The 27863-nt window shown below is 37.2% G+C and overlaps 1 protein-coding gene across 1 annotated transcript in view; it reads left to right on the top strand.

The window, feature by feature from the left end:
• The window catches only part of wge (BAH domain and coiled-coil containing protein winged eye), an 89440-nt gene that overhangs the window by 60665 nt on the left and 912 nt on the right, over window positions 1-27863 (top strand). Inside the window, exons 5-13 of the mRNA XM_077429380.1 lie at window positions 1619-2386; window positions 5094-5243; window positions 17251-17334; window positions 22498-22656; window positions 22737-25912; window positions 25994-26222; window positions 26354-27267; window positions 27345-27530; window positions 27610-27774. Coding sequence (XP_077285506.1) covers window positions 1619-2386; window positions 5094-5243; window positions 17251-17334; window positions 22498-22656; window positions 22737-25912; window positions 25994-26222; window positions 26354-27267; window positions 27345-27530; window positions 27610-27774 — 5831 coding nt within the window. The remainder of the gene's footprint in view (window positions 1-1618; window positions 2387-5093; window positions 5244-17250; window positions 17335-22497; window positions 22657-22736; window positions 25913-25993; window positions 26223-26353; window positions 27268-27344; window positions 27531-27609; window positions 27775-27863) is intronic.

Below are 27863 nucleotides of genomic sequence, written 5' to 3'. Positions count from 1 at the left end.
TAGAAAATATTTTTGTATAATGTGATAAGAGGAACTTGGGAAACCTTGGATTATTATGTATGTATGTCATATACAGATTCTTCAGTGCATAGCTCTGTTTTATGTACGTGCAAATATACACATACGTATGTACATATGTATTCAATTTTATTTCAGTGACGGGCCAAACCGGCGCCATAGGCAAATTTCCGTCGTAAAATGAAATGCATGGAAAGTAACGTGTTGGTCACGCAACATTTTTGAATAAATTGGACATGTTTGGCACGAACGCTTTTATCCTACTTGTCTTAATACCAACATTTGTATATTATATTCTTACGTAGATGTACAATATGCATTCACCTACCCCGAGTGCTAATCCCAGATTGAATTCTTCCTGGAAATGTCTTTTATAGATCCGTTCGCTTCGTTGATTGTGTGTATTCAGATTTGAAAATTAAAAATATCTCTCCCTTGTGCGAGAGGCATGAAGGTATCTTTGGGATGCCGCGATAAAAAAAGCTTATTTTTTATTATTTATTACGTATCGCCTCACTAACAGGCACGCACTTTGTTTTTCAAGGAGAACAGGTATTTTATAGTAACACAACCGAACCGGTCGTGTTGTTAATTGGTCTTCTATTGTATCTGTCTCTTATGTGTATACTACATACATACATATACGAGAGCTATATGTAGTATCAAACATGTAAATATATAATTTCTACAAAAATTTCAAATTTTGAAAGAAATGAGTAGTCGTTTTTATTTTAATTGCATACATATTATATATACATGTACATACATATTTACTTCTCATATACTTATGCAAATAGATACAATTATTTTTTCAGCAATAAAAACCAATATGCACATATGTCCATCTACATATAATTTTTAGGCACGTCCATTAAATCTTCATTCAAATAAGCGATGAAATATTTCCTGAAGTAGTAATATTATGAATAGGAGAAATTCGACAGTATGCAGTATGAATCATCGATATATTATTTTGCCATTCATTTTATGTGGTTTATGTATGTTATGTAAATCTCCGAAATTTGGTAAATACTAGGGTTTGTCTGTAAATCCTAACATTTACCTTAGTGCATACCAGACGAATGAGATAAATAAATAATACATATACATATACATCTGAATCGTCTGAATTTTTTCAAAATAAATAAATGATGTACCTTTCCCTAATATCCAAAACTTTGTCTCAATATATAACATTCAAAACTGTTTTAAGCAAACTTTGTTATTATAAAAGTGTGTTTTGTACTTTTTCATAATTTTCTACCAATCGGAAATTGCATTTTCTCTATAATTTAATGCTATAACTTTTTTGTCTCCTTTCGACATAATTTCCAGTCATACACCGTCCGCTGTCTCTCCAACTCATTTGTTTCTATTTTAGAAATTTTGCTTTTATATATATTTTTTTAACTAGCGCCGTTTCTTGTATTGAAATTTTCTAGAGCTTTAAATATTTCATATGATATTTAGACTGCTGAAAGTTTGCAATTCCGCCGCTCGATCAGTGACGTAATTCAATTAAATTCCTGACATGCATTAGTTTCGGCCACACTATACGTATAGTGTTCGATTGTAATCGTGTAATTTTGTTTTGTTACAGTATCTGAATCACTGTTCTCGGCAGCGACAAGTGGCTATGCAGTAGGGGCGCTCGGCGCACCCACTCCACCCCCCGGATCTCCTTATTCACCTCTGCAGCTGGAGTTCCTGTCCAGCGCGTACTCCAATCACCAGCACCACCACCATCATCACACAAACAGCGTGCTCATCGAGCAGCAGCAGACGGAGCAGAGCGTGCTGTCGTCGCAGGCCGGCCATACTTTCCACGGCAAAAAGGAAGAGACGAAATTTATAGCGTCGTCGAGACAGCTGTACAATAGCGCCGCGGCGCCTGCAATCGCCTGTTGCGTTGAGCCCAGACAGGACGATGTCGTCACGATAAAGACGGAGACGAAGAAGTCGACTTGCGTGACCGAATCGCCCAAGAAGCTGGTGGCTCAGCATGGAGCCGTGAACGACTGCGCCCCAATGTCGAATGGCGGCTGCAGCAGGACCAATCCGATATCGTGGGCGGCGGGTGCACCCCTTGCTGCTCTCCAGGTGCACGTGAAGCGGGAGCCGCAGACCATCCCGACATGTCAGGTGGGTGAGGTGAATTGCGGACAACCACTCATGGCGGGTTCCGGACTCGCTATGGGGGCCGCTACCTCTGCCACCGTACTCTCGGCTGGACACATGCTTCCAGTCGGCACTGTTGTCAAGATAGAGCAGAGCTCACCCACGGGAAAATCACCTTCGACCGACCTCCTAACCTCGGCTGGTGTCCACCACTCCACCGTAGCCAGCCTGTCCACTTCGAATACCAATGGTGATTACATGCATATTTATTTTGTATAAAGGGCAGTGGCGTAACTAGAAAAATTTGGTCCGCGTGTTTAAGTTACCCAAGGGCCCTCCCTATGATATTAGTGAACTTACAAATTTTAAATGTTTATCTTATCTTCTTCGCTTTTAATGTTCCAAATTCTGCAATCAAGTATTTTGAAAAAACATTTAGTACGTTTCTTTATTGTTCGATTGCTAACTTTGTGTCAGTTCATTGAGCTTGAATTGACTGATGGAATTCTGAATGTGCCTTCCACACACTAAGTCAGGCCGCACACCTAAGAGCCGGGCCGCACCGGGCAACTTTGTCGGCCGACAAGTTGCGCGACACGAAAAAGTGTATGGAAATATGTACGACAAGCAAGTTGACGGGTGTGGCATGTCCCATCTACCTGCATGCATTGGTCTGGTCGCCCTCAACCAAGTTGTTCTTTGGGCGCATACAGCATGCACGCTGCAATTGCTTCAGGAAGCATTTATTTTTCATAATACGCCGCGCAGCAAATGTTTTGCCCGGTGTGCGTGCTACCATTCAAATATATGGGTTTAATACATGCATCCTGAAGTATTTGCAGCGTACATGCTGCATGTATCTTTGGTGTGTGGCCTGACTAATGAGTCAGTAGCTGGCAATGTGGAAAATAACGAAAAGAACGTACATATGTATATAAGTATTTCAGATAATTCACTTTCCATACAATTATATATATGTATTTCCATGTGTTTTTAAATTGAATCGTTGTATTCATTGTTTTTATCACTTGAATAATTTCAAAATCTAATTGTTCTATAAACACATTTACATATATACCTGAAACGAGAACCTTTCTCTACAAATTAATAAAGCGTCAAACCATATACATATTTAGTATGTATTGCATTGCGTTTCGAATTTCGGGATATAAACGAAATATAATGAGTGCTTCCTTTCTGAGCCATGACAATTTTACAAGAATTTTCACATAAGTTGTATTCAAGTTTTCAGTTTTTTATGAATTGATTTTCTTGGATTTATTTACTATTGACCCCAAAAGCCCGCGCAATATTATAATAGTTGCGCCACTGATAAAAGGCTTCAGATTTTAGCTCAATCAGATCAACTGAAGTTTTTATTTGTTAAATTCTTCTTGTGCTCACTCTGTTAGCTTGACGTATTATAATTTTATTTTAATATACTCTACGTGATATCTTCAAGCGTTGTGATTTATTAATGCAGTTGAAGAAGTACATATCTTTTATATGTCGGCTATACATACATATATTGCAAATGAATCAAAATCGATTCCTATGTTGATATGAAATCATTAAATTTAATCTTGAAATCGAATGGTTCATATTTTCATTTGTTATCTTATGGTTAAAACGTGTATCTGTCTTATCTGCTTCTCTTAAATTTCATATATTTTTCGCAAATAGAACGATGGCTTTCTCGACGTATGACGAATGGTTAAATTTACATGGAACATGCGATACTTAAACTCTGTGTATGAATAAGTTTGTAATTCTTTCAAAATAGGGGAATTGAGTTTTTTGATAATCTTTTTCACTTTTCATTTACGTTCATCATATTACCCATGCACTACTTAAATATTATACTTGTACATAATATAATGTGATTCTTCTGAACGTTTGTACATATATCGTCGTTATGTTAGCTTGCATTGTATTTTAAATTTACATATGTATATTGTACAAATTTCCTGTAAACTTTGTTTCTTTAGGATGTACATGTATGTATGTATATACCTACATACATATAAAACTTAGAAGTTTCGTCGGTTTTCTTCTTTTCATTTTCGAATGCGACACTATCTGCGTTATTCAATATGTAATTCGTCATTTCACACACGTCATTCTGAATACTATATACTGACTGATCGGTGGATTGAGTGTGAACTTATTTTTGAGTTTTGAAACACGTTATTTGAAAGGTAGCTATTTTTTTGTAAGGTTTTTATTACTTTTTGCAAATAGCTTTTTTATCTTCGCAGTAACATCGAAATGATGTTGGTTTTAGTTCTCATCCGTATTCATCGCCAAGGGGCTAAGTACTCCCGAGTTTCTTGATAATGCGAAATTCGCCACCGATACCAATCCCATGAAACTTTCAATGGGGTTACTATATTCAGGTGTTCACAGACGCCACCGGATATTGGTCTTGTTTCGCTAACTGGCGCACCTGTCCAGCCCTCTCTCGGCCCCTGTCCAGTGCTTTGATGACAGCACAGCTCCGGCCGAAAACCGGCTCGATTATGTATTCACAAGGGGAATGCGCCCGGTTATGTTACGTTCGAACTTTTGAATACCAAGCATTCTGTATGGCCGCTCATCAACAATTCGTCGGCGCGATTATCGCCCGATTTTCACCTAATTCGAAGCCTTCCCTTCCGATGCATTTTTCAAACGCTAACATAATCAATAGAAATTGATGTTGTACGATTCTGCCAATTACACATATCAGCATCGAAAGAATTTCTCAGGAATGTGAAGATTTTTCCGTAGGTACGTACACACACCCCGAGACCGGCGCTGATCGGTTATTACATACATGTGTGCAACTGCAATTAGAGTATATCTCGATCATAGCGACACACACATACACGGTGACCTTATTTGCTAACGCTACACACAAGCTCTATATAATTGGAGATTAACTGCCCACATTTTGACATGACATATTCCCGTTCCAGGTTCAATTCCCGTGGGTATCGCCGTGGCGAGACAAAGGCTGCCTCACGAGCTCGGAACTGCTGGCAATGGAGGAGGTTTGCTAACTACTGCGTTGCCGCATATTTCGACAATGCCCAGCAAAGAGATGATTCCTCGCTTCCAAGATTTGGGTGAGTCCTATTTTTATTTTTATTTCCAATAGAAAATTTCACCCACGATTCCGTACGCACCTTCATTTGGTATTCGACTCGGTTTTTTTCAACAAAAAAATATTGTCTGCTTTAGAACAGATTACCTACAGAATACTACGGAAGCAAATGCATTAAAATTCCTTGTGCGTCCTATCAAATTTACAAATTTTTGTGATAACCCATACCGTCCATTGCCTACAAATTAAACTGTTCATTTTAATTTTATAGTTATTATACATATAACCCTAACCTTTAAACGTAGTTTGTCGTTTTTTTTATTACATCATAATATTTTCATTTTTATTTTGTTTAAGATACATACATGTGTATGTGTGTTCACACAGATGTATGTATGTATGTGTGTGTCTTATGCGAGTAAATCCGACAGTCAGACGATACTTTTGTATTTCTAACGACAGTAGTATAGCTTAGTCTATTTCGGGCTGGGCTCGTAATGGTTATTATTAGTTCTAAATAAATAACAAATATGTTGAAGGATATAATACCCACACCTTTAATATGCGTAAAATATGAATTGATAAGTAGTCATATTGCACATAAATTCAAACACTACATATAAATACATATGTACATTGTTGATTTTACATGTAATTTTCATTTATACGACACTGAAATATACATACATACATATCGATGGCTTGATGCACATATATTGTATGTCCATATTTTTTAAATTTGTATCCAATTTTAAGTTTGTAGATAATGGAATAATTCAGGGTTTTCCTTTTAAGGTAATTTATGTGACATAAATTATCTGAAGGCCGCTTGTTAATTTGCCATTTGTTTCTAAAACCATTTTAAATTTGGCAAACTCTCTGGATATTTCACGCAAAAAGACCCATACCTACTATTGTTTTTGCCATGAAACTTTGGATGCATTATTGAAATTTTTTTATTCATCTTTGAATTTTTATAAAAAGCCTTCGTAATGGTAAAAACCGGTGTCTGCATACATAGTTGGTGTGATATTAAGTTTTAATTATTCTGTGCAACTCTACAAAGATACTAATATCACAGTGTCATTTAAATTCATACGAATGTGCGTCCTATCGTTATTTTATGTAATGAGAGCTTATATATGTACATACATACATACGAGGGTTGTCAGAAGACTCGCCCTTCTCGGTAAACCATCATCATCGATCCCCGTGGTATAGGTCAGTATATTTATGTAACTCTATTGCGGGAATATTTTATTCGTTTGAAATGTATAACCACATATGGGTCATATTCAGGTGTTGATTTGTTACGTTCCGTTCGCATTGATTATGTAGAATCGTAATTGAGCGAGATCATGTAGTACATACATAGTTTCTCTTCAGGTTAATACGTACATACGTGAACTTTCCATATTCGTATGTACATTTGAGTAGTTACAATTTGCATAAACGCTATGAATATTTCTCAGTTACGACAAATGATCTTGTGAAGATGTGCAGGGGCAGTTTTAGGTGATTCCGGGTGCGCTTCACACTAGTACTGAGGACACCGAAAGGGTCCGTGTAATGACGGCACAATCACATTAGTCGTGTCTTCTGGAGGGGGCCCCGTATCGGCCCTGTCATTTTCCTCCCCTCTGCTACAGACGTTCCCTACCCTTATCTGGACCATGCAGTAGTGTTACCACACGCATTCTCAAACTTCCCCAAATACGGATTATTCCTTGTTGCTTAAATTTTCATTAGATTATATACAATAAAATAAATTATATACAATACAATATCTAAAAAGAAGTGTTTTATTAAAAAACCATTCACTGTTGGCTCGTGTGATTTTAGGCCAAATTTTTATTGCCCGAGCTTTAGAGGGCTGGACACCAGCGCCTTGTCCATACAAACGTATTACCCTTCTCCCTTCCTCAATTATGGCACTAGAGAAATTATTTTTAATATGGTATGGATGTCCACCATAGGCATGTTTTTATCTTTTTATTTTTTTGATTAGTTATTTTTTATAGGAGTTAGGAGCCACCAAAAATCTATAAAATTGCCTCGTTTTTACACCCACGAAAATAGTCCAGCGTGCTAATTTAACGGTTGATGTTGAAAAATACACAAAGACACAAACAGAACATATCTCTCTCATACCGATGATGAATTTTTTTTTTTAAATTGGTCCAGTTTCGGAGGAGAAAACTGGAGAATACGAAACCTCAATTTTGTCGATTTAAAATAGGTATTATCTGGTCGAGGCGCAAGTGTTGCATTCACTCAATGTATATATTGATATGTACTCGTATATATTGTCGCATTCTCTCAATATATATGTATATCGAAGAAACGAACGGCAACAAAATTAAGGGTTCGGGTATCCAGCCCTCTTAAGCGCGTGCAATAAAGCAATGATTTTCATAGATAAATATTATATTTTATTAGAATATATTTTTGAATATATGTAGGTATATAAGTTAAATTAGGAAAAATAAACATTCTTTTTTTTAATACCACATTAACCACAGGCTAATATTAAATAAATTGATAAAATAAATGACTCGATTTCAATATTAGGCTCAGTCAGTATTCTAATGGCGAACACTTCAATCCTACTTCTATGAAGATTTATCCATTTAGAACCAACCGGTGTTTGAATCATACATGCATAATACATTGGAGTGTTTTAAAATGTTCCGTGTTAAATTCGCTAATTAGAGACCCAGGCAAAGTTGTGAAAACACTGTAATAGCAGTTGATTGTGTTGTGTGTGACGCATTGAGCCCGCGGGCTAGACAGGAGAATCCCGAAAAATACTGTTGCTAGGAACGCGGCACTTACCGGTTGGGAGGCGGGAGGGCAGAGAGGAAGGGATTAAGGGAGAAAGAGTGGAATGACGGGTAAACTAGGACTGAGAGGAGGGGGCGGCAGACAGTTTACAAAAAGAACTTGAAGGTTTTCCGGGTCACACGAACCGACCCCGAATCGTAAACTGCACCCACCGCGGCAGGGATGCGAGTACTCTCTTGCGTCACTCGAACCGGTTGCACATGCTATGACGTCACTGAACTAACACTGTATCGTGTGCTCTTGCCCATAATGACCAAGAACGTGCATACAACATATGTACGAGTACATATCTAGCTTTGATCTTGTGTAAATTATGCACATAGCTTTTGACAAATTCAAACGAGATCGGGTTGACTTCCGTTTGTTCGACTCTCCCGCTGGAACTGTATGTGTAATGTGTATATACATACATATGTACATTTGTGCTAAATAAGCTATTTATGTATATGTATGTCCATTCGTTATTTATGGATTAATTACTTACCACTCATGTAATTAATCTGGTTATTGGGTCATAATGTTAATATTACATATATGTAATAGAAAATAATAACGAGTAAATTACTTTATGCATGTATATGTATATAAAGCCAACATCAAATAAAGCTGTTTGACAACACTGAGCGAGAAAAAAATCCTATTTTTATTACTAATTTCTAACCACTTTTAGTTCAACATCAATTTTGTCATGTGACGAAGTTTGGGTTCTTATTCAACCGTTTTAAAACTTTGCCGTTTTTTTAAAATAGAACTATACATAAAATGTTTTTCATTTTTTTTTTTTTTTTTTATAATTGTGCATCTAAATATGTATTTATTAAGATTTTAATATCATTCGTAAAAGATCTGAATCCCATGCGTTTGATTTTAAATCAAATTTGCCTTATTAATTGGGTGTAATTCGTCCGTTTCTACGGCGTCACAATAAAAATCCATTTTCGTTACGGTAATCAAAACTCATAAGTCAAAGCGAGATTGTGTTCGAAAAAGTTGCCCAGAAAAAGGAAAACAGCACGTGGGCATCTCCCACCACCCACTCTCTGCCAGAGCGAGAAGGAGCGACGTCAAGCCCGTACAGAGGGAATGGAAAAGTTGACTTGCCGTGAACTGCAACTTTTGAAGGCAAAGCGACTCGAGTGGGTTGGTTCGCTGTTTCGCGAGCCCTCCAGCCCCGTCAAAGAAATGCGCCTTGCTAAGATTCCCGTTTCCCTCTCGACCTCATCATGTGCATACATACATATAACCCCAACTATGTATATGTATATTTGTACGCTTAGCTGGGGAATTCATTTCCGTTCAACACTCTCGATGTCTCACTGGCTTTCGCAATTTTGATTCACACGTTTACCTAGGTTATATAAAGGAAGTTGTGAAGTAGGTACAATGAACGTGTTTGTTGTTTTCAATACACGAAAACGAACACCGCAATGAATGAATGATTAGCGATTGATAACCACGATGTAAAATTGAAAAGAGAGAGAGAGAGATAAAACGTTTTATACTCTTGGGATTTGATTGTGACCCATGACCGCGAAAACAGCTGACGCAAAAACATAATGAAATACATGTTGCATTGCGTATTGGATTTATCATGATCTGTGTGCATGACATTTTTTACATACCTCCTTTTTTTACTTAATCTTTATTTTCATTTTCAGTTATAAAATTACATATAGCCGTGTCGCTTTGTATACTTATAATTCATCACTTTCGTGACTTTGTAATTGCGATAATTGAACAAATACATGAATTCATCGAATAAACGCATAATGTGATCAATAGCTAGCAGTTTGGCTCGGTGGTTCGATCCCGTGCTAATATTTAATGCTACTGGTAAAACTTGGATATTTGTGACTTCAAGTGGATCGTTTCTTATCACAGTTTGTCAATTTGCCAAAATAAAAAAAATGCTGCAATGTTTGTAATTAATTGTCTAAGAAGGCGCATTGGGGTTTACCTGTAAGGCCTTCCTGGCATATATCTATGTAAAAATAAAATACACTCACACTTTCTAATATTTGATGAGAAAAATTAACACGAATAAAACAACCCGTCATAATAAACGCCTTTTTAAATTATTTATTACATTGTTTCATAGAATGGGCCCTTATCATATGTAAATGTTGCTTTTAATATTTTCCTGTATATGTACATACATGCATGCATATGTACTCGTATGTGACATCGTAGCTTACCGGTGTTTGTCTCCATCTGGTTACAATTTCTAATCATTAACTCCCATGTGTTTTATCAATATGGTCGCAAAGTCGCAAGATGAATTTAGTCGTTCATTTTTCACTTAACCAATCAAATGATATCGTTCCAATTGAATTTGCTTATCTTTCACGTAAGTACAGTTGTGCGTATATTCATCTAGGCTTATTTACTTGATAACAATTTACTTGATAATTGCTTAATTATTATTTTATAATCGACTAAATATATACATATCTAAAATCTCATTATTTCCAAATCCAGAATGCTTACAATGTGTAAAAAAGAAACGCGCGTGTGGTTGTGAAGTGTGCGCAGATGTTTGATCGCTACGTTTTTTTTTACATTTCCACCATCACAAGATTGTTCCACTCTGATCATAGTCTCCTGATAGAAATCGCGCACCGCAAATGTACTCGATAATATTTAAAATTTATACTAAACGTGTATTTGTAAATATCTTTCATTAAAAATGATTTATCTCCGCGCTATCGCCATTCATATTCATTCCTCAATCGCATAATGAAAATTAATATTTTTTTCTCGGTAGACGCGAACGCGTAAATATTTGAATGATAAGTAATTTATTGGCTCGGATTTTTATTTATAATAATTCAATGATTGATATAGTAGTTGGGTTTTATTTATTTGTCGAGCCCGCGATATAAAATGTTTGATTTTCTTGCGTTGATCGCACAAGTATACCAGGAGCTCAGGAATGTCTTCGGAATTATAAATGAACACGCTCAACAGTGGCATCTATTGTGACCGGTGTACACGTAACGTATTTCAATTTTTAAATAGGAATTAATAAAACATACACTTGCGTTATTTAGAACTAAGTACGTGTGTATTTCATGAAAATGCCATCGCTGGTTAACGTCACGAATTCGAATCAATTTTTATTATTATCGAAGCAAAATGGCTATAATAATACAATTTCCTAAAGATTGGAGGTATGTATTAAAAAAAACGCAATATAAAGCCTTCCTTCGTTATCCAGTCATTCGATCTTTCTGTTGGGAACCAGTTTGAAATTTACGCAGCAGTTTTTTTTTATTTCGTGTTTTGTATGTACTTTTTTTTATAGATAAAGTATATTGGGTGTGTACATTTCGATCGTTTTTAATGTACGGTGTTCTACTTCGGTTTATACTACTTTTTTAGTTTATAAACTTTGAACAATTCTGTGTAGACAGGGATGAATAATTTATTGTGTATAATAATGCCAGTATAAAGCTCCTGTCAAAATGGTCAGGAAGTGAGTAATTAACGCTCACAATAAAAGCTTTCATTGTTGAAATCAACAATTTTTTTTCATGATTCAACACAATACTCTCTGTGTAAGGGAATTTCATCATATGATTCATAAATTTTGTCTATAGTATCCAGTGTGATCATTTTGATTGTATTACTTGTAATCATACGAGTAGAGATAGGATAGTCACAGTGCTATCCATTGTTCCATTGTTGTAAATCCTTTGTAAAAAAGGTTCGGCAAACCTTTAACAATTCATTTACAACCTTTGAACAATACGCGGCACCTTCTGGGTCCGGTGACTAGTTATGAGTAGACTCCGGCGCTGTGATGCGCCAGCTCGAAATAAATGGGTTCCTTTTGTCAATTTCTATTGTTAACCTGTTTTTGTTTGCTCATTGTTGATGTGTTTTGTTCAATTTTATGAAGAACCTTTTTTTTGCACTCTAGCTTTGTAAATAGACCCAAAATCCCCTGATTCCTGGAAAAAGCACGCTTCCTATCCGCCCTTTAATTATGAGTTATGAAGACCTCCCCGATTCTTGTATATATTTTGCGTATACTGTGAGTAGTCGCTTCCAATACGAATCGCTTTTTACAAACCTCCTTTACGTTTCACACGGTCTTCGTTTATTTCTAAATGGTATACAAACGTATTTATATCGAAATGGTCTCACTTTCGCTCTGAATTAAGTATTCAGCTCGGAGAGTACTTACGGAGCTGTTGGTGTGATTCGTACGTACACGCGAACGCTTGCAAACACTCTGGATGCGGGTTTGCGGCGGGACACTGCTGTTTGTCAGCTCATTACGCGGCCCATTGTGAGCAAGATGGATTGTGAACGGCTGAAGGTGAGCACATGTGAGCAACGAGTACGAGAGCATCTAAACGCGGAGTGTGTGTGAAATCTGCATTGAGCATTCGTAAAGGTGTGTGGGTGGGCGCGCGCATTGCCGCACGTCAGACCTCACGGGGCCGTAGGATCGGATCGGATCGGATCGGATCGCATCGCATCGGTTCGGCCGATGATGGAGTGATATGTGGGATGGAGTTGTAAGGTTCGGTTCGGTTCGGTTCGCTTCGGTTCGCTTCGGTTCGCTTCGCCTCGATGCGTCGTTACCGGTCGCGCAGAGTGGAGTGGAGTGGAGTGGAGTTGTCGGGCCCGAAAGCCTCCGACCGCCTCCGGCCGCCCCCGGCGCGCGCCTGAGGAAATCTGCCCGTGGAAATGAATCTGCCGCTCCACCGCTCTACCGCTCGCTCACCTCCGACTCTATTCATTTCCTCTACGGTCGCGTCTACCAGGGCGACACGGAGCAGCAGGAGGTGCGATCTCGACTCAGACTACTCTCTCGCATACACACTCAACGTTTGCCGGTGCAAACGCACACAGTCGCAAGCGCTATATTTACATTTTACAACCGCGGCGACTCTCAACATTTGGGAATTTATTCAGGTGTTCATCTTTTAAGCGCAATTGGAAACCGTGCTGTCGTCGTTCATTCGGATACGTATGCTATGTACTGGTTCGTTGCGATTGACTCCTCGAGCGTTGTATCAGAGAAGCAGAAAAACTTGCAGAGTATATTATGTATTAACCGTTTGAATTCTGGCGTCTTTTCTGTTGAAAGCCCGCCACGCTGAAAATTTCCAACTAGAACTATTTAGAAATCCATTAGAATGCAGGTATACAAATTGTAGATAATCCAAACAAACCCTAGACTACTACTCTAGATAACTACCGCCGAGGATTTCGAGTTTTGTCAAGGTGTGTTTAGACTCTAATACCGGGGTTCCCAACCCCGTGCCCGCGGGAGCCATGGCGCCCGCGGACCGATTTGTATGCGCCTGCTACTATTCGACCGCGACAGAATTTAATAAAATCAAGATATAGATCTCGAATCACCGATGAGCATCTTTATGATTGTTTGTTAAATATCCTTAGAAACAATAGGTGGTACTCGCCGCCCTACCGATATTTTAGAATGCGCTCTAGGGTACAAAAAGGTTGGGAACCCCTGCTCTAATATATCTTGCAGCAATATAAAATAAACAAAAGAAGTTTATTAATGAATGTATTTTTCCAAAACTAGTTCCATCTTCTTCATTGTTGTTCAATTGTAATGCTCACAGTCTAAATGCCAAGCCATAACCTAAAATACACGGCAGTTAGGGATTTCCATCGAGAAATTCTGCTATGGTTATAAATTCAGAAATTCCGGTGTAAAACAGTCTTTATAAACATTGACACGGATTTCACGACCCATGTTCAATGACCCATTTTTTTCAATGCTACCTGGAAAGGCTTAGCGGGTAGTATTTTTGTTTATTTTTTACATACTCAAAAAACAACGCCCATCAGTGTATTTCAGGCTCATGGACTTGTTGGCAAAACGCCGATCGGCGTTGCCAATTTGACAGTTGACAGTTGAAAAGCTGATTTGCGCTCAGTTTGGTTTGCCATTTCACCATGAATAGACTTGCGCTAGAACAACGCTTGCAATTTTTTTCAAAAAATCGTGGTTCAGTTCGCGAAACTTACCTTTTCGCTACGCTACGTCCATTTTACGGTCGTGAGTTTTACTCCAAGATCGCGTGATTGAACGCCAATAAACCAGAGACGATGGATGACTTGGAAGCCTTTGCTGCGTTATTGCCGATATACAGCTGCTCGAAAAAGTACGACAATTAGACTTCAGATTGCGCTTTATACAAACCACCCACGGTGCCCATATGCCCGATATCATATATTAACACTAATGGTATAACATTATCTTCTAATAAAACCAATACCATGACCATTGCCATGGTTTTTATGTGTTTTTTCATCTATTGTTATTACGTAAGTATAAAACTTATTATATGTAGAAAAAGTAAAAAAGAGGAATCGTTAGTCGTTTCGACGATCCCGGTTCCAATTCTACAACCCTGCAAAAAATGTATGTGTTTTCAAAGTACATTGGTATGCTTATATCCTGATACAACAACCGAGAGTTGTATTTCGACGAATGCTAGAATCTTTAAAAATAACCTTTGAATTTTCATTTTTATATGAGCTGTCACGCGTATAATTGTAATGGTATTTAGCGCGAGGACAGACACATGCGGTCGAGATTTTCTCATTTGGTCGGTTGTGGAAAAACAAACGCGATCAGTTCTATTTTACGCGGTGCGATTATTGGCGATTTGGTGCGCTTTTAACCTTAGTCCCAAATCACGGTGATAGTTTATTAACTTAACAGGAAGTTCTACATTTAAATTTATAATCGCTCGGCGGAAAATTGCAATTAAATGAGATACCGTTTCACTAATAATTCCTAACCAAACTTGCAGAGTGCAGTTGCATTTTGGGCAACAACGACTGAACGCTATATGTTATCACTAAAGAGTGGACCCAGAGCGCGCCGTTCATTGTTCAATTGTTGTAAATGCATTGTTAAAGGTTCGCAGAACCTTTTTTCTTTTGCACTCTAGGTTTGTAAATAGAGCCAAACCGCCCCGATTCCTGGAAAAAGCACGCTCTCTATCCGCTCTCTAGTTATCACGTTCTCGGACCCATTTTTGCACCGAGATGATCATTTTAGACGTTTTTAGGCGGTGTGATATCTCAAGTTAATATTACACCTATAATATTGAGTCATTTTTTATTTACAGAAACATGTCTGCATACACGTGTCAATCATTAAGTCGAATACTACCTGATTAAAGTATTCGATCCATATTATTATTATTAAAATGTAAAAGGTTCAATCTTTCTTTAAGTTTGACGTTCACTGATGGACCCCTGGCTTGGCCCTATAATGCATCACGTTAGAAGGGAACGGGTATAGTTTCACACGCAGCCGTCTTGGCGATAGATAGAGACAACGATAGGCTATTTATTCACCGCCGCCACGCAGTACGTTAGAAAGAGAAAGACGACGGGCGAGTAAACTGGTGCAAAAGAGAGGGACGAAGCTGTCAGTGTGTTGGCGCCTGACTCCGCGTGTGATGTTTCGTTTCGTTTCTTTGTTCGTCAAGATGACAACAACGAGTTCCCTGATAGTCTTTCTCGGAAATGTATCTAAATATACATTTTCCTTAACCAAGCTCACATTTATTTATTAAATAATCTTATGTAAATTATTAGAAAACATTCCATCACAATTACATTTGTCTCGTTTATTTTGTCATTTTCTTTACTTTCCGCCATTTGATCATATTGCAATAACATTAAAATTAAATATAGGAGTGCAACTCAGATAGTGGCGAAGCTTGCGATGCTATGCTATACACTCGTCATTTTAGTCAGATTTAATCGTAACCAATTGAAAGTTTTCGTTTGGGCAATATTTTTTCAATCAAAATGTTTTCCGATGAGAGATGGTTAATAAAATCTATTATAAAATTTAATTTTAAAAAATCGCTTCGTTACCTCCCCCCCCCCCCTCTGGGGGTAAGAATGGGTAAAATACTTATATCTTATATTACAATTAGGTGGTTATTTTGTATCATCCTTAATGCTCATTGAATTTATCTAAGTTTGACTTTTACATGTGTAAATATTAAGCAAATCCATCTTAATCGTAAGACAATCTATTAATAAACGAATTATTCTTATGCATTTCAATTTTTGATATTGATTTTAAATAATCATTGTCAATTTTATGAAATATGCTGTAACTATTTTGCGTATTTCATGAAATCAGCAGATATTTTTAACAATTTCATGAAAAAAAGCAACAACCTTGCAAAAACTTTGTACTTTTTGCATTTTTTATATTTCCATGAAACGAGCAATTTCAAGAATATGGTGTAAAATTTGTTGTACGTATTATATGTACATATGTAGGTACATCGTTTGAATCCTGATAAGGAAATTTTACTTTTTGCCTGCGTGGGATTAATATTTCTCTTAAAACTGATAGATGATAGAGAATTTAACTACTCGATACTTAGTTTTGATTGAATTTATTGTTGGTTTAATGTTAATAAAGTAATACAATAATACAAAACCGTCGTTAATTAAACCTAAAAAAATCTCATGGGTGCATACCTCAACTTTATTTTAAAAATGACAAAAAGTATACAATTACCTACATACACATATACATACATATTTACTCATTTTCGACATGTTTCATGTTTCTGGACCGATAAGGGCATATGTAGATTGGTACTTGACTACTGCCTTACACATCACTTATGAATTTCAATCATTTCGATATCGTATTTGTAATTGGAATACGATAAGTATGATGAGTATGTGCACATTTGTACATTTTTACATACATATTCTGATTGACGATGCTCTGTTTTGTACATATGTACCTACACGATAAACTTTCTATATTTTAGTACTAGGCAGGCTCCGAATCTCCTAGACAAGCTTACCGGTTGCACTTTTGAATTATTTTCACCAATTTTAGATAAGAGATGCTCTATCGCCATGCTAGGTTCGATATTTGACCACAAGTATAATATATAAATATTAAAAACGAGTAGTCACTTTCCTACTGATTGCAGTTTGTTCTATGCTTATCTATACTTGACAATTTTTCTGTGAGGATTTTGGTTGACTTGTTAGTTAAAATATCCATTCACTTGGATACGTGTCGTTAAAAAACAGACCGTTGACGAGAAGAGTTTTTTCAACACGACGATGATGCGATGCATTGGCATGATTTTCTGTTGTTTTTGGGTGACTTAACTAATCATTGTTGGTTGTGTTCGCAGGTTGTGGCGCGGGGGCGTCTGCGGGCCCTGACGAGCGCTCCGCCCACCTGCCGCACTGGCCCCCCGCCCTCTGGCAGTACCCTCGTAAGTATCACACAATATGTATATATATACTATTTTTATAATATGTATATACTATTTTTACAATATGTATATACTACTCATTTTTATTCATATATGTAGGTGAATATCTATCTTACTTGTTTCTTAACTCATTTTACTGCTGGTAAATGGTAGGAATATGAAAAACACGTAAACATCGCTTTTGACAAAAATGTGACGTAGAAAACTAAATACGAATATGGGATATTGTTCTGATACGGTGGTGTGTAGATTTTTTACTTGAGTTGTCATTCTGAATAAAAAAAAAGTAAATTGAGTGCCTAATTGAAAGTGTGTTAATTTACGATGAATATGGTGTAAATCAGATAGTTTGAGCCAATTAGAGGTCTGATGTAGCATTTTCATACTTTTATTGTGATAAGTTGCCGATTACCTTTTAATGAAAAAGAATGTAAAATAAACAAAATGGCAGATTTGCCCTCATTTTCTCATCAACGATCACAGTTTTCTATTCGTTTGAGTTAATAATAACAGTGACTAGATGACCTCTGGTATATAAAGGTTGAAAAATCATGAATGTATTTACTTATTTATAGTAATTGAAACTGTAGAAGACATGGTTCATTGTCCAATTTTATTTTCCACTGTGCACTTTAGTTGCGCACGTGTTATTAAAATGTGTGTTGTGTTGAATGTTTGTTTTCAATCGATTCATCATTTTATACATATGTTTAAATCCACCACTTGATATCTCGAAAAATACACAAATGACAATACCATTTCACAAGAATTGCGGTTAACCGCACGTAATCAGCCATTGGATATAGATATCTATCGGTGGTTTATTAACTAATTTTTAAATATATTTGCTTTCATTGTAATTAATGCTATTAATATATATTCACGACTCGAGGTCAGTCCAATTTAATACCATGTCAGTTTCCGAGAAGAAAACTACGTATGACTTAAATGCGAAAATTGATGCCCATGTTTACTATGATATGTGAGCACTCATCTACTTACTCTTCCATTTTTGTCAGGGGCTTCATTTGAAGGGAGGCAGCCGCCCCCCTAGAATTGAACAGTATTATCCACGTTGTTTAATGTATCTATTATTATGAATTTGAATTAAATTATTAAACCAACAAAAATAGAATATTGAAATTCTTTAAAACACTGTCAGGTATAAACATACCAGTGGTGTACGGTGTTATTGATTTTGGGTGTGCTGTATATGAAAAATAAAAAAATTGATATTTCTTAAAACATCGATTCTTCGCTCTTTAGAAATGAATTTTTCAATTAGGCTTTCATGAAATCAATTTTTTACACACAGCACACCCAACATCAACAACCACCGTACACTAAAGAATTATACACGTCCATTTTTCCCAGAAAAAGAAAATATATTTGGGAGCATACATTGGGAAATACGCAACAAATTGTTAAATTGTCAAATTTTTAAATTGTTGCCTTTCTATTATTGAAAAAATGATTAAAAGAAATAGTTAAAATTCATATACATACACTCATATACACATTACTTTATCTTCGTATTAGTGTAACAATAGATGAACGTAAGGCCAACATCAAATAAAACTGTCTGACAACACTGAGCGAGAAAAAAATCCTATTTTTATTACTAATTACTAACCTCGTCTTAGTTCAAAATCAATTTTGTCACGTGACGAAGTTTGGGTTCTTATTCAATCGTTTTCAAACTTTGCCATTTTTACCTTATCTACGTACGTAGTAACAATAGAAAATTCGAACTCGAGATTTTGACTGATTCGAACTCAGAATCGATCACTGATCACGTTTTCATGATCTAGAAAAAATGTGTCTGTGTATTTTGGGGATTTTTTGAACACCGTTAGTCCTATCGAACTGAAACTTAGTATCGATTACTGAAATTCTTATCGATACGACGTAAACTTTTTTCAAATTTTTAAGTTGACCTAAAATGTCACCTCCCCTTTTATTAGGTGTCCTTTTATGGTTGTTTTTGAATACAATTATTTTTATATAATACCCCCCCACTTAGAAAGTCATTCCTAACTGCTCAAAAATTTTGCCCCCCCCCCCCTGGGAAAAGCTGAAATGACGCCCTTGATTTTTATCTATTTCTATTAGTGCAACACCTTCTATCACATACATATGTATGAAAAAATCTCACGCGTTAGACATAACTCCGCCGAATTTGACCGTCTGTCACTCGAGATAATTATGACCCATATGTGCAGACTGTCGACGTTACTCGTCCGTCTACAAATCAAAAATAACAACGCGACAGCAATAATAATACGAAATTGAAACTACTCGCCGTCAGATAGATAAGACACACACGCAATCGTCCCAAGTGTGTGTGTGTGTGTCATGTGATGGATTTTGATTTTATTAGGGGGGACCCATTGTTCACCTAATCGCTTCTAAATTAGATAAGTACACATGGATGCGTTTTTTCTAATTTACCCAGCGTGGCAATCCGACAGAGTCACCGTGGCGATCCGACTATCTGGGCGAATTATCGCATTACGATCCGAGTGCGAGCGCAATTGTTGCGTTGCACCTCGAATGCGATATTTACCAACAAAGACTCGGACGACCATTGTTTATCAAATTCCTAAGCGGGCTAGTAGCTTGCACTGGAGGCGGGACTTGCATGGAACGCCCCCTCCTCTCGGATGGACCAATGGCGTGCCGGGGAGGCGGGGCTTCGCCACACCTCGTCACATGACTACGTCGCGCCGTCAGAGTGCCGAATAAATTAACTGTTTTTTTAGTGCGGCCGCCACTTCTCTTTTTTGTTTTGTGTGTGTGCATTTTTTATGCGCGCCCATTAGTTCTGGCTATATCTCGCGGTTTATTTCAAGCGAGTTAGTTATTCGGATTTGTGCAGTTGTGGCTACTTACTTGGCTCGGATTTATCGCGATCGCTTTCACTTCGGCCGTTCAGCAACGTGCGCTGGAAGTGCGACGTGTGGATGCTGCTGCTCATTCGTGACCCGAAAAGATCTTGGGAAACGAAAACTCATGCAAAGCTATTATGTATGGCCTGATCAGACAGTGTTTTTTTTTGTTGCTGTTGTCTTTGGATTTAATTTCTGGTGTGATTTTCGCAAGAGCGCGTTGCACATTCTTGCACTGTCTTCGTGCGATGAACTCCACGCTTTAGTGTATTTGGCTGTTGGATTTTTTTTTCCATTTTTAAATGAAAATGATTGCGATGTTATGTAAAATAACGGGTAAAAGTCGGAATTCTTGACAGGGCGGACCCTCTAGACTCGGTCGACCCGCTCCTTCCTGCGATTGGTTGCTCTTTGCGAGTACTCTAGTATTGCCGTGCCCTGAATTAACTCGACTTTTACCTGATGAAATACTCCGACATATATACTGCTTGGTTCGCATGTAATTTCGGACGGTTGGGCAGCGTAAGGAAATATTCCACATATTGCAAATGGAATATATCAAATGGTTCAATACAAATTCATCTAAATGTGAATCAAAACGACGCTTCATCTTTCTTTTCACACGCATCCACATATTTTCTACATTTTGCGTATGAATTTTACTTATTTTTTATCTTTATTTTTCTTCTATATCAAATGTAGGCCATTGTGGCGCATTAGGTTCTTCCTGTAATGCCACAATGATCCAAAACTATAAATAATTAACCACTTTTACCGGAATTCGGAATATTTCCGTACGCTGCCCAACCGTTCGAAATTATATGATTCGCATATAATTTCGGACGGTTCAACGGATTCAATATAAATCTGTTGCTATTGATGAAATATATTTTACTAGGCTTTTCTATGCTTCACTTCGCAAACGATTGAGCTGAAATTCCTACGGTTTCCCGATTGTTTTGAAACTTTCGACATTTTGCGCGGTTTGGTCAACGTTGGAAATTTCAATCGATTTTTATGATTCGATGATGGTGAAAAATAGTTAACATTTTGAATAATTCCGTTGAGAGCGTGTACTATGTATGTGTATATAGATAGATATAAAAAAATTATGTACGTACACTTTTGTACTCGATTAATGGACAAAGTACATCTCAACCGTAGATGAAAAACCACTGAATTGGTTCAGAGAATATTCCGTACGGGATATTTCCGGACACGAACTTTGCAGACAGTTTTTTCAGTGCATGATTTTTGTGATTATTTCGGACAAAAAATATTTTTAATATTAGGTATATCGAAATTAAAAATAACGCAAGTGTTTGAATTGTTCAACTTACGAGGTAATCAGTTATTAACTGAATTATCAGTGTCCGCAAAAATCATGTACGGAAAGATCGCGTCCGAAATTTCCTTTCTTCTTTCTTTTCTTTCCGCAAAGTTCGTGTCCGGAAACAGCCTGTAGGTACGCTTACGGAAAAATTCAAGCACCCAGTGGACCATAATCTTTTACTTGAAACGATTTAAAAATAACTGAAAAGCGATGTATTTTATCATTATTTTTCTTTTTTAATTTCTGCGCATTTCATTTAACTCGCTGATCTGCTATTTCTATAATTGTTGTAGCGTTATAAAACAGTTTTATCGTTAAGTAAGTAGGTAAGTACGTAATTACTTGATATGTGTAAGGTTTACAGTTCGGAAAACTCTGGGTCGATTGGTACAAGTACGATTCTCAACATTTACATTCCGCATTGAAATTCAATCCGGTGCAGCAATTTCATCTTTCCACTATCAGTCTGCGATTTTATCGTATTGCGCGTTTCGTATTCCACATTGCAACGTCTCAGTCTTTAATGTATGTAGACCGTTTCATTTATTAAATGTAGTTATAAACTTCATTTTTTTTATCCATTTTATGAAACTAGTAAATGATATATCTATGTATATTGTATGTTACATTTGAAATTGGCGTCAGTCCACTTTTCTTCATTTCGAGACCATATCTCGCAAAACATTAAATATAATGTTTTGTGTTTTACAAAATTTAAAAATAGTGTTGGCCTGTAATAGGTTTATTCTGCTGTTCCGAGATTCTGGACATATCGAATAAAAATAAGCGATAACAAATTGTGAATTAAGTCTGAAACTGAAATAGTGTTTTTGGAAGTGAAAATTGGACTTCCGCCACTTTCAAATGTGTATATGTATATATCTATGTATGTAGGTTTTAGTTTAGAACTGATTTTAGTATTAAATGAAATGAAATTTGCAGCTCAAATGACCGTTGACTCCATGATGGGCGTCGGTGGAGTGGGAGGAATGGGGACGATGGGCACTATGGGGGCGTTGACGGGACTTGGCACCGCTCCCGCGGGAGTGCAACTTGTACGAGATCCCTCGACGGGAGCTCTCATACTAATGCCTGCCGCAGGTACACGCTAATAATGCAAATGTAGTGCTAATTTTATACCTGAAACACTCTCACTGAAATTGCCGATTTGAACGTTACAGAACAATATCAACAAGCCGTCGTTTGGGGTGGTTATGGAGGAGTCGGCGTCGGAGTAGGGGTCGGGGTTGGCGCTGGCGTGTTACTCCCACCGCCCATGGCTCCGCTCCAACTCTTGGGAGCTGAGCTCCTGACGGCGTCCACAACTTTGCACCACCACACCCAAACGCATAGTACGAGACTGGTCGCCCTTGCCGCCGATCCCAAACGACCGAAACAGGCCATAATGAAATTCGACGAGTGCCCTCCTCAAATCCCAGAAACGGGATTTTTAGTTTACCAACTGGGTGATTGTCGATCGCAAGTTGGCTCACCCATTATCACCGTGCCCCAACCGATAGCAGCTCCAGTTGTGACGGCAGCACCTTGCCTCACACCACCTCCTGATGGTGCTCCACCGGACGTCCAAGACGCCTCAAACCAAACCGACACGCCTACTTTCAGCGAAGAGGACGAGGTGCCTTGCAGCCAACCTTCGTTCACGAATTCGGACAATGCCGTCGAGGATACGAAGAGTTTCTCGCTCTTGCCTCAGAAGTTAGATGCGTCAATGGAAAACATTAAATTGCACATCGCAAACGAGAGCGAAGACTCGATGACGTTCCAAACCAAGCAAGAATCGAAGACATGCAACACGTTGAGTTTCGGTTCCGCTCTCATGACTTGCGATACGATGGTTACGTCCACGAACATTAAAATATTGAACACTTCGATGAGTGCCGATACTAGTTTTCCGCCGAAATATTCAGAAGACAGTCGAGATTTAAACAATGATAATTTAATGGTTATCGTTCAGTCGGAGGCGTTGTCGGATCCCAGTTCTAACGGTGCAAGTTCTGGTGGGCTCGTTATCGACAGTGAGCAAAACATTTCTCCAGAGACTTCAATGGAGGCGCCTTCGTTAATGCAGTCTAAAATTGAAATTGCTCCTCAAAAGCAATTAGATCTAAGCGGTTTAGAGTTATTGTCAAACAGTATTGAACAGTTCGAAACCAGGTCTAAATCTTTAGAATTGTGTAAGACTTCTGTGTTGGATATGCCAACTCTTGGCGATCATCACCATCCGTCTACGTCCGCTCTTTCTGTAGATGTCAAGAACTCTCTTCATCCACCTCCATTAATATTAATAAAAACTTCACCGAAATCACCCAAGTCTGTGACAGATGTAGAGGGTACGCATTTTAGTTTTTCACCTACAAAGACATATAGAAATAGTTTATGTGAAGAAGGCAATTCGCTCGGAGGGCTTGGTTTACTTTGTGCCTTGGCAGAACAAAGATTTATGGAAGAAGTTGAAGAAAGGAAAATTGCTAATAATTGTCCAGAACCTGATAAATATGAAAAAACCCCTGTCAAAAGTATAAAAATAGAAAGGGTTGATAAAAGTTATCCAGATGATTATTTAAAAGTTAAACCAAAAGATGAATTCAGACATAAAAATAAGACAGACAATGATACATATTCTAATGGCCACCATAGCACTTTATTTGAACACAGAAGAAATTCAGTCGATCGTAGTTTTGCCAATCTTAAAAATAAAAATTCAAATGTTATAAAAGATGAACGAATAAGGACTTACGAAAAGAAATATAAAGAAACGACTCCCATACGAACTTCAGCAGAAAGGAAATCTTTTGACAAAATTAAGAAAGATAAATCACATAAGTCATCTCTGCAAAAAAATAAAAGTAATTCTAGCGGCAGTACAGATATTTTAAGCAGCCCATCTTTTGATAATAAGTCAAAAACGTCTTCTAAATGTGATTGTGGAAAAAGTGATAAACATACCTGTGCGGAAGGGAAAAACTTCTCTCCCGAAGTAATGAATGCAATGGAGATGACTATGATAAAAAAGCTTGCGGATCTACAGAGATTATATAAAGAAACACAAAGAGAACTTATCAAATTGACCCCTAAAAAACTAACTGAAGAACCAATCAAAAGAGGCCCTGGTAGGCCCAGAAAAAAATCTACAGCATCCGAATCTCTAAGCTCAAATATATGTCTCGATTCTAGAGATAAATTTGTTTTTAATACTAAAGCAACTGGAATTTTTACTCCTACTTTACCGATTCATGATGAAACGTTAGATGAGTGTGGGAAACTTCCATCTAGAAACTCGAACTACATAAAATCTGAAGATGAAAATAGTAGTATGAATGATCGCATAAGAAGTATCTCTCCGATTGCAGATAGTAATAGTAGTCAATCATCTGTAGCCACCTTGGGATCATCCAAAAAACGTAAAGTTGGGAGGCCAAAGAAATTATTATCTACGCCCGGATCACAAATTGCTACCGAAACAATTGTAGCCAAGAAACCAAAATCAAAAAGCAGCTTAGTTGGCTATTTACTTGCTGCCAAAAGTAGATTAAACATGTCTACAAACAAAGGTGGAATAATTTATTCCAAAACAAATCCCCCTAGGCCTTATGAAGATGATCTTCATTCTAAAAAGCTTTACTCAAAAATTAATAAAAATGTAAAACTTAAAAGTAATCAAAAATCTGATAATAATAACTGCTATTCTAGTCCTGCCAGTTCCCTTTCAGAATGTAAGTATCCTGTTGGTTATGACGTGAAACAGAAATATGCTTCTTTATTGAGTGGAGAGTCAACAAACACTGCAAGTAAAATGAGACCTAAATTGAAGGCAGAACCAAAACTCAAAGATTATTCAGAAGAAGATGAAATTAACGACTGGTGTGGCTCTCAGTCCAATCTTACTGATATTAAATCCCAAAGCTCATCAATGGAAAGCTTGCAAGAAGTTCATCTTAAAAACAAAATTAAAACAGACCAGTTGGCACTCAAGCACAAAAAAAATATCCCTAAGATTAACTGTTCAAAAAAGAGAAATTTCGATGATTTCTATGCCTCCAGTGATAGTGATAGCGAAAAAAGCCCCAAGAAAAGAAGAGGGAGCAAATTTTTAGACACACCATCACCTAAACCAATTGACAATTCACAAGCTGTAAAAGTTGACAAGGGCCAGTGTGCTATCTCTCTTGACACACTGGGAAGTGGAGAAATGCGAGTGTTAACTGCAATGGGAGGACTGTTTTATGCAGGATGCTTAAAAGCCATACGTGCACCTGACGTGTATGCGGTTACTTTAGATGGTGAACGTGGCAACAGACCTCATATACTCTCTAGAGAGGAGGCATTACGCGATGCAGTAAGTACCATCGCATCTAAGGGTTGGATGATACAAGTTAAGTGCATATGTACATCTGGTTTATTAATTTATTTTTGTCAGATTTCAGAGGTTTGTCCCACTTCAACGAAGGAACTTGTGCCAGGTACACGACTCTGTGCATATTGGTCTCAGCAATACAGGTGTTTATATCCAGGAACAGTAGCTGAACCTTCTTCCCCAGACCCTGTCAATGATGAAAAGTTTGTGTCTGTAGAGTTCGACGATGGAGATTCAGGTCGTATTGCTCTCGAAGATATAAGACTTCTACAACCTGATTACCCTATTGTAGGTAAGAATAAAAAAAATCATAATTGTTATTGTATTTTGTCTAATAGCAAGTAAATAATGTACTTTTTGTGCATCTATGTGTATGTGTATTTTATTTTTTAGAATATGATCCAAATCCTCTTTTGACATTAGGAAAAAGAAGGCGCCAAACTAGTGTAAACAGTACAGATGACAAAAAGCACAACACATCAGTCAGTTCTACGAATTCTTTAGATCTAACATCTAGCAGTTGTCAAATGCCAAAAAGTAGTATGGACGTTATAATTTCAACGTCCGAGCATTCTCAACTTGAAGCAGAATTTAGTCACAGAGAACGCAAGCGATTGAAAAAACACAAAAAAGAAAAATTGAAAAGATTGCTGTCAAGAAGTGGAGATGAAAATTCAAACAAAGAAGAGTTCATTCGAAAGAAAAAGAAAAAACATAAATGCTGTGATGAACATTGTAAGCATCGAAAGCATCATAGAAAGCATCACCGTAAACACAAACGACATCATCATTCTAGTTCAAAAGAGCAATCAGGATCTTCTAGTGACGATCCAATTAAAAATTCGTTGTTGTCTTCTCCGTTGAGTCAAGCTACATTTATCCCTACAAAGGAAGAAGATATAGATGTTACTAAGCCTTCTATCGCTTTGGATACTGCAACAACAAATTCAAATGAACTTGTTTTAGAATCGCAACTTAATCACGACTCCAAAAGTGAAACTGTTGTTGAACCAGATACTTCTCAGAAATCGAAACCAAAACCTATCAAGAAACGGCCATTAACATCCAAGCCTTTGAAAAAAACGGCTGCAATTAAAAACGTCATATCAAAAGAAATTGTACCAGATAATAATGTATGTATTGAAAATAACTCTGTGTTAGAAGATGCAGATAATACTGCAAAAGCAACTAAAATAACTAAGAAAACAAAAATTACAAAGAAAATTAATTCTAAAGTTCGCGATACAAAACCTGTAAATGAAGATTCTGTAGTCGAAGATAAAAGTACTCCAAAAGTCAATAATGATTCTCCCATTAAAAAAGAGAAGACTGGAAAGGTAAATAAATATACAATATATTTATCTAGTTTTATTTCTCTCATATTTATCCATACTTTTTTATGTCATCTTTGCAGACAGTTAAAACTCGAACAACATCAGAAAATAGCGGAAACGGGAGTGCAAGTAAAATGGCTGCATTTTTACCAGCCGGAGCAAAGTTGTGGTCCTGGAATGGATCTGGTCATCGCCGTCCTCAAGCACGTGGTAAAGCTAGAAAATGCTTCTATCGCTCTATTCAACGTGGCAGTGAAATAATTAATGTTCGTATTCATATTACATATGTCAGTAATTGAGATGATTTATTGGTTATTTTTATTAAAATGAAATTTTCGGTTTTAGGTCGGGGACTCCGCAGTCTTTTTATCAACTGGTCGGCCAGATAGGCCATATATTGGTCAGGTTGAATCTCTTTGGGAAGGTTGGCAGGGCAACATGGCGGTCCGGGTACGATGGTATTACCATCCTGAAGAAACTGTTGGTTGTCCGGGAAAACTTTCATCTCCTGTGAGTTTTAATATCTTTAATATACTTACTATGCTTACTGTACAAATTGTCATCCTTGGATTATTTCATCTAAAAACAAATATGTTCTT

Source organism: Arctopsyche grandis, chromosome 4 (assembly GCF_051622035.1).
Source record: "Arctopsyche grandis isolate Sample6627 chromosome 4, ASM5162203v2, whole genome shotgun sequence".
Lineage (NCBI taxonomy): Eukaryota > Metazoa > Arthropoda > Insecta > Trichoptera > Hydropsychidae > Arctopsyche > Arctopsyche grandis.
The sequence above is the reverse complement of the archived record's forward strand: the minus strand, read 5'-3'. Positions and strand labels throughout refer to the sequence as shown.